The sequence below is a fragment of the Ursus americanus genome, chromosome 1 (genome assembly GCF_024610735.1).
Source record: "Ursus americanus isolate L20-20 chromosome 1, mUrsAme1.1.p, whole genome shotgun sequence".
NCBI classification, from domain to species: Eukaryota; Metazoa; Chordata; class Mammalia; order Carnivora; family Ursidae; genus Ursus; species Ursus americanus.
Window position 1 is genome coordinate 75656408 of NC_142127.1, and position 8588 is coordinate 75664995.

An 8588-nucleotide genomic window follows, 5' to 3' on the forward strand; every position below is an offset into this window, starting at 1 on the left:
CTGCATCCAAATTTTCATAAACTTAACTTTTGTGGTCAGAGATGCAGGGATTAACGGAAGTATGTGTTGAATTTTAAATACGTATCTAGCGGTTGAGCATTAATGTCGAGGGTCTGTTCTGAAAAAATCTGTGCAATAAATCTAACAGCAGCAATTTTTTGTTTGTTTTTTTTTTTTAAAGATTTTATTTATTTATTTGACAGAGATAGAGACAGCCAGCGAGAGAGGGAACACAAGCAGGGGGAGTGGGAGAAGAAGAAGCAGGCTCATAGTGGAGGAGCCTGATGTGGGGCTCGATCCCATAATGCCAGGATCACGCCCTGAGCCGAAGGCAGATGCTTAACCGCTGTGCCACCCAGGCGCCCCTCAAAGCAGCAATTTTTTGTACCTGATTAGTGTACTTAGAAGCACATCTCCTCATCCATATCTTCAACAACAAAGTGTGAGGAAGTTATCACATAGTTCTACTTTGAGATCTCCTATGAGTGTCCATCTATTTGTTTTTTTTTTCATATCTAAAGTAGAATATTTGATGTCTAATATCCTCCTCTGTGGTATGCTCATGGAATGTAGAATAAATACCATCTCTCGGGCAGATAAGTATGATTGAACTAATAAGCTTAACCTTCAGTTTGTCATAAGCATTGTAAACCTCTGCTTAGGGTGCTACATGGATGAATCACAAATGCTGAGGCTTTTTAGGGGATCTCAGACTATAGAATCTGTATTATATCAGATTTTTATTTCCTCTGGTGGCTGTAATACTTAGATTATGTGTATTGTGTTTAATACATGGAACTTTCAAATACTTGGAATTGTATTCCTTGTAACTACTTTTTTCTTTTGAAGGTTCTCTTTTGAATTTGGCCAAACATGCAGCTTCTACAGTTCAGATTCTTGGAGCAGAAAAGGCACTCTTCAGAGCCCTCAAGTCTAGACGAGATACCCCAAAGTATGGTCTCATTTATCATGCTTCACTTGTAGGCCAGACAAGTCCCAAACACAAGGGAAAGGTGAGTTGCCTTTCTTCTGAGGCAGGTGGTTTTTCTTTTTTTTTTTTTCACCCCCAGATAACTCATTTTCTGCCTATTCTGTAGTATGCAATAAATTTTTCTACTGTTTGTTTTTCGTTAAATAGAGGGTGGTGAATTCTTGAGCTAAAAAAGTACTTTGGTATACTGAAAGAATATAATAAAAGTGCTGGGGGCACCTGGCTGACTCAGTCAGTAGAGCATGCAACTCTTGATTACGGGGTTGTGAGTTCCCAGCCCCATGTTGGGTGTAGATCTTACTTAAAAAAAAATTTTTTTTACTATTATTTTTTTAAAGATAAAGTGTTAACTAATCTTGTTAAGCCATTTTCTTTTGCTGTATTAGGGTTTTTCTAGAATCCACCTGTTTGTGAGGGATGGAGTGGATGGCACAACAAAAGTTTTCTGTGTGGCAGGAAATCAATTTAATATCATCATTTATGAATTATAATAACCATGCACTGTGCTCAACACTTAGTGGGACTGAAGTGAATCCTTTTAATATCCCTGTGAGATGTAGGTTTTCTGTTTTACAGATAAGAAAGCTGAGTCTTGAGCATATTAGGTACTTTCAAGCTTTTTGTTTTAGGACACATAATTTAACAGAAACTGAAATGTTAAAGGGGGAAAAAAAACCCTGAAATGTTATAAAATTCAGAGCAGATTGATGAAAGGGGTTGATAAAATGTTAATTAGTTTAAAAGGGGGCTGTGCTTTTGCCAGATGACCTCATGACTAAGGTCACGGAGTAGAAATTAAAGGAAGGTATTACAAAGATAGTTTGAGCTTGTTTTAGACATGAACTACTGCAACATTATCTCATCCAGCAAAACAAATGGGGTTAACCAGTTAGCCATTGAGAGATTGATTCAGATATAATAAGATAGGTGGCTTGTGTTGTAGGATTCATAATACTTTCATAATTCCTGACTTTAAAAAATCCTAGAGTGAATGATAGAGTTGATGATTTGCTCCAGCTTTTCTCATGAATAAGTTATTGAGGATTTTAACATCTCAACTTGGAATATAGTTGAATGCCTCTAACTTGAAGTTCTCTATCAGATTTCTCGAATGCTGGCAGCCAAAACTGTTTTGGCTATCCGGTATGATGCTTTTGGTGAAGATTCCAGTTCTGCGATGGGCGTAGAGAACAGAGCCAAATTAGAGGCCAGGTTGAGGACCTTGGAAGATAGAGGGGTAAGGACCACATCCTGCCTATTGTAGAAGTGTTAGCTATCAAAAATTAATAAACTTTAAGTAGTTTATATACTTATTTCACCTACCAAGCAGTTTTATTTTAATGATAAATTTTAGTATGTCTAATAACATTTTTGTTTCTGCTAGTAATAGTTTTCCCTTATACTTACAAAGAATTGATATCTTTTCTTAGATAAGGAAAATAAGTGGAACAGGAAAAGCATTAGCAAAAACAGAAAAATATGAACATAAAAGGTGAGTACATTTGGGGGAGGATGGATGAACAATCTGCTTGATTAAATTTTAATTGAGGACAGCAGTGTTTATAACAAAACTTAAACACCTCCATGTCTGATTTTTTTCTTTGCTGTTTATTGTTTTCCATATTTCTAAATTTTAATCACATAAACATTTTCATATTGTAACAAATACGTATATAGCATATGTTTTGGCTCTTTTTTTAAAAGTCTTACTTATTTAAGTAATCTACCTAATATGGGGCTCAAACTCAAAACCCTGAGGTCAAGGGTGATATGCTCCTTCAACTGAGCCAGTCAGGCGCCCCTTGGCTTTTTTTTTCTTCTTCTTAATATTTAACTAGTTCATTTTCAGATGTTGATAGTAAATATCAGCGTAGTTTCTGCGTGGTATACCATCTATCAAAAAGAAAATCAATTCAGAGTTAATCCACAATAAAACCTATTTTAAAGACTGAAAAGTCTAAAAGTAGCTAAAAGGCATAATAGAAAAGTATTCATACCTCACCATGAAACGAACAAAAGATATGTGTAGGGAGAGGTATTTTGGTTATTTGACGTGATGTTCAGTACTAGTAAGGTTGTGATGATGGAAGTAGAATATGGTGCAGCTTTTCTGGGAAGCAGTTTGACAGTATGTGTCAGGAGTCTTAAAAATGTTTCTAGTCATTAACCCATAAATTCTCCCTTAGTACTCTTGTAATTCTTGAAGAATTTTAATAGTAAAATTTTAAACTGTGCAAGGAGTAACATCTTACTATAAATATATAATCATATGTATTTAAGCATACGTATTTAGAAAAATTATTTCCTTTACTCTGGAAAGAAACCAAAAGTGTTCTGTGTGCATTAAAATTTTATGTTTTATGAACTTTCCAAGTTTTCAGTAATGACCACATATATATTTTGTTGTTTTTAAAGTCAAATTTGGTGCTTTAGTTGATAAGTGTGGATCTTTGTTTTTTAAACTGTTAATGTTTTCAGTGTATAAAAATTAAGCAGCCATGACTCTATAAATAAACTTAAGAAATGAAACATTCCTTAGCTTGTTTTGGGCGATTTTTTAATATTCTTCTGCCATTATGCTTTTGACTTTAAACACATGCACTTAAAGCACCAATTATGATATTTATTAGTTCTTGTTTTAGGCACTTAGTACTAGTTTTTTTTTCTGCTACATTAGAACAAAAGCAAATGTAGGCTTTTAGGGAATCCTTATCCATATGTATCCCCTTGTTCTTCCTTTTGGGGTTTTGTGATGAAATCTTCTGTGTTAACTTGATTTAGGTTTTTTGTTTTTTCATTGAATTACCCTATTTCTAAAATTTGAATTGTTTCAAACGTTTTTACTTCTGGAATAATCATTTGGTGTAAAGAAATTTTCTCCATTTTTCCCCATACTGATTGAATGTTTTTCTGTACCATAGTCATTATTACGTTGATTACTAAATGAGAATTCATTTTAGCTCACCACTTCTCTTGAAGTGTGATTGGAAACTACTTGGAAAATAGTGATTGGTACTTCTTTACCTTTTGGAAAATTTTAGTTTTCATAAACTGCCCCCAAACCACTAAAATGAAACAGTATTTTATGCTTATATAAGTATTATCTAATGGCATTTCCTTTAAACTTCCTTAGACTTATTTCAGTTAAAAGTATTTATAGAGATTTTCTATAATTCTTTGACTCTCATAGTGAAGTGAAGACTTATGATCCTTCTGGTGATTCCACACTGCCAACCTGTTCTAAAAAACGGAAGATTGAACAGGTAGATAAAGAAGATGAAATTATTGAAAAGAAGGCCAAAAAAGCAAAGGTTAAAATTAAAGGTCAGTTTGAATTTTTTAAATGTTGTTTATATTTGTATTCATTACGAAAGACAGACTTCGTAAGTCTTGGGGTAGTACATGCCATTAAACTTTATTGTTAAACCACCCATATTGAAAAGTTAATGGTGTTTTTTAATAAGCCATCATGTTCCTTGAGAATAGTTAAGGTATTTATCAGACTTTGTAGAGGAATGTGAGAAGCATTTCTTTGAATATATGGAATCGTGTATTGTGCTAACTTTACTAAACTTTAGTTCCAACCATGTGAACTATTTTGAGAGTCAGCTTAAAAAGAAAAAAAAGTTCGTGGTTTTTAATTTAGTTGCCGAAATATTTTGTTACATAGGTAAGTATAGAAGTTGCAGCAGTGGTTTTAAGTTTTGGCTTCTAAATAGCTTAGTGGTCAAAAGTATATTATCAGCAAATGTGGATTCCTGCCCTGGCTGAAGAAAACAAACAAGTTATTTAACTCCTATGTTTCTGTTTGTTTATTGAACGGTAAGGTGATCCCTAAGCCCGTTAATAGCATTTGAAATAGCAAACTCCAGTATCTTCACTTGTATATGCAGTAGGCTTTTCAAACTTAACATTCCTATATCCTTGTCACTCTCAATCTGTGCTCCACAAATTTGTCTGTCTTATTAATGGCAGTTCTAGTTGCTTTGGCCTTTAACCTTGACTCTTTCTTAAAACCCAAATCTATTCTGGCAACAAGTCCTCTTTTCTTTTCTTTTCTTTCTTTTTTTTAATTAAGATTTTCTTTTTATGGGCGCCTGGGTGGCACAGCGGTTAAGCGTCTGCCTTCAGCTCAGGGCGTGATCCTGGCGTTATGGGATCGAGCCCCACATCAGGCTCCTCCGCTCTGAGCCTGCTTTGTCCTCTCCCACTCCCCCTGCTTGTGTTCCCTCTCTCGCTGGCTGTCTCTATCTCTGTCTAATAAATAAACAAAAAAAAATCTTAAAAAAAAAAAAAAGATTTTCTTTTTAAGTAATCTCTACACCCAGTGTGGGGATCAAACTTAAAATCCTGAGGTCAAGAGTCATATGCTCCACCGACTGAGCTAACCAGGTACCCCTGTTCTGGCAACAGATCCTCTCAATTCAGTCCTACTTTGAAAATATATATCCAGAATCTAACCACTTAACCACCACTGCTTTGCTTTGCTTGCTTGCTTGCTTGCTTTTTTTTTTTTTTAGATTTTTATGTTTTCATTTGTCAGAGCACAAGCAGGGGGAGCAGCAGGTAGAGGGAGAGGGAGAAGCAGGCTCTCCGCTGAACAGGGAGCCCAGTGTGGGGCTCGATCCCAGGACCCTGGGAGGTAGACGCTCAACCAACTGAGCCACCCAGGAGCCCCTGACCACTGCTTTTCTTAATGTAGCAGCCATAATGGCACGCCCCATTAACTCTCTCATCTAGTTTTTTTTTTTTTTTTAATGATTTTATTTATTTTTTTGACAGAGACAGCCAGTGAGAGAGGGAACACAAGCAGGGGGAGTGGGAGAGAAAGAAGCACGCTCCTAGTGAAGGAGCCTGATGTGGGGCTCCATTCTAGAATGCTGGGATTACGCCCTGAGCCGAACGCAGACGCTTAACGACTGCGCCACCCTGGCGCCCCTCTCTCATCTAGTTTAACTCCTTTGGCCACCTGGCCTCCTTGTTATTCTTTGTTTCTGCCAACTCTCCTCCTCTTCCAAAATAACCTTAGCATTTCCCCTTCTCTCTACCTGGAGTATTTTTCGTCGCGATAGGTGCGTCATTTCACTCATTTGCCTCTTCCAGTTGTTGCCTGACTATCCTGTGTGAAGTATCCATATGCATTGCCTTCTTCAGTGTTTCTCTTCCTGCTTTATTTTTATTCTTGACACTGATTACTGTGTAAAATATTGTATAATTATGTCATTTTTTCCCCTCCACTCCTAAAAAAAAAGTTATACATAAGTTCAGGGATTTTTTTTTGTCTGTTTTATGCCCTGTTATACCCAGTTGTCTAGGATATGGCCTGGCATTAGTAGGTGCTAAATAAATTTTTGGTGAATGAGTTTCTAATGATAGGTACCTGTTATTGAGTCCTCATTCTTATGTGCCAAGAATTATATGTTATCTCTTAAATCCAGTAAGATAGGCATCACTGAGTTTTACAGATGAGTAAATGGGGTTTACAGAAGTCAGTGACTTACTCTCAGGGTCACAGCAGGTTGAATAAACCCAGGTCTCTTAACTCCAGAGCACAAATTCTTTATTTTTTTTTTAAGATATTCGTTAATTTGACAGAGCAAGAGAGCACAAGCAGGGGGAGCAGCAGGCAGAGGGAGAGGGAGAAGCAGGCTTCCAGCCCAGCAACGAGCCTGATGCAGGGTTCAATCCCAGGACCCCGGGATTATGACCTGAACTGAAGGCAGACGCTTAATCGACTGAGCCACCCAGGCACCTAGGTGCCACTCCAGAGCACAAATTCTTAATCGATAATTTCTAGTATAATTGACAATTTCCAAAAAAACATTGGGTTTGGAGATCAGATGATCTGTTCAATCCTAATTTCCATACATAGCTACATGATCTCATAAAGTTAGTGTTCTTGGACCAGGTAGGTATTCGAAGGACCTTTCCACTTAGAGAATTTTATAACAAACATCAGATAGTCAACCAAAATGATGGGGAAAAAACTGAGATTTGACACGTAGGGAAGCGAGGTCTGATATAGTGTTACTTGTTGTGTCTTTATACTTAACCCATTCAGTTGAAGAAGCCCCAGTAGCAACAGAGGAAGAAGAAGAAGAAGAAGGAGTACTAGTGGTAGAAGAACAGGAGACATCTGTGAAGAAGAAGAAGAAGAAGAAGGACAAAAAGAAACACATTAAGGAAGAACCACTTTCTGAGGAAGAACCATGCACCAGCACAGCAATTCCTGTATGTTTTTAATTACCAATACTTGCTAGCGTGGGCCGGGTCTCTGTATTTTATTGTACTCTCTATATTAGGAATGAGCAGGCAGTTAAGATGGTTTTCATTGAAGGAACGGTAAAAATAAAAATGATATTATATAAAAAAGGCCATTTCCCAAACCTAGAATCTTACTACAGAATGGGTTTACTTTGAGGAAGAGAGGGAGATTTTCATAGAGGTGATTTTTCTATTTTTAGGTTTTAATCTTTAACCCAAATTTGCTTTTGAGGGAAACAGATCTACTTTGCTTCTTAAAAGATAAAGTTATCATTACTAATCCATACATCTACTGCTCTTTCAAAAGCATTCTTGTTTGTTATTTTCAGAGTCCAGAGAAAAAGAAGAAAAAGAAAAAAAAGAGAGATAATGAGGACTAATTGAAGGGAACCATCTTTGAATCACCGGGATACATCATGCTTAAGATTCAGTCAGGAATGTATCAGATCTTCTCTAATTGAGGGAAGGTTGGATGAAATGAAGTTACTAATCATCTATACCTTTTCAAACCTATCTGTGTCTTGACACCAATTCTGTTAACTTGATTATGTCATCATTTCTTAGAGTCTTTGTTACACAAATAAAAATATTTTCTTTGTATTTTAAGGTAGTTCTGTGATCTCTGTATTTTAGGTAGATAATCTATGATCCTTTCTATATTTTATTTAGCATTTGATGATTATTGCTTTGATAATTATAGCTGAAAAGCGAGAGTTGTGAATTGTTAATTTGAAACTTAGCCTTTTGGAAGGCTGTGATTAGGTGGACCAATTTAAGAGCCTCACTCTAATGTTTCTTTTTCCTTTTTGGACTCTTTTTTTCTCCTTTTCTCCGATTTTTCTGCCTTTGTATTTATTTAAATAAAGCTGTGTTTTGTGTTCAAAATTTTAAAATTAGGTGAGCAAAACTTTTCTGTATCTCTTCAGAAGGAGAAAAAAAACTGTATCCCTAACTTTATTTTACTTCACAGTTTGGAATGGAGCAACAAAATAATTATTAACATTAACATAGATGCAGATTTTTTTCTAAGGTGACATTTTTAAAAGGATAACAATGATTTTATAGTAAAGAATGGGGAAATAACAGGAAAACAAGGTGACCAAAATAACATGTCCATGGGTATAAACCAGGACATAGAACACCAAAGAGAAATCCTTGTTTCTAAAATATAGTATTTACAGTATGTGAACAACAGCCTGAGTGACAGCCATATAATCATGACAACCACAAGTTTCATAGGAGTGTTAGGTCTTACATCTCTGTATGCCATGGGCATGATGCTAAGGCCCAGTTCAGTAGAAGCATTCAACAGGTGGAGGCGCTAAAATGATTA

General features: G+C 36.0%; 1 protein-coding gene across 2 annotated transcripts in view; it reads left to right on the forward strand.

The window, feature by feature from the left end:
• NOP58 (NOP58 ribonucleoprotein) overlaps nt 1–7861 on the forward strand; it is a 29678-nt gene extending 21817 nt beyond the window's left edge. For both annotated transcript variants that reach the window (XM_045806521.2, XM_045806522.2), the window contains exons 10-15: nt 850–1013; nt 2094–2228; nt 2422–2483; nt 4182–4315; nt 7053–7222; nt 7585–7861. In XM_045806521.2, the coding sequence (XP_045662477.2) occupies nt 850–1013; nt 2094–2228; nt 2422–2483; nt 4182–4315; nt 7053–7222; nt 7585–7635 (716 nt within the window). In that variant the 3' untranslated portion in view covers nt 7636–7861. The remainder of the gene's footprint in view (nt 1–849; nt 1014–2093; nt 2229–2421; nt 2484–4181; nt 4316–7052; nt 7223–7584) is intronic.
• Nucleotides 7862–8588: the final 727 nt, after the last annotated feature.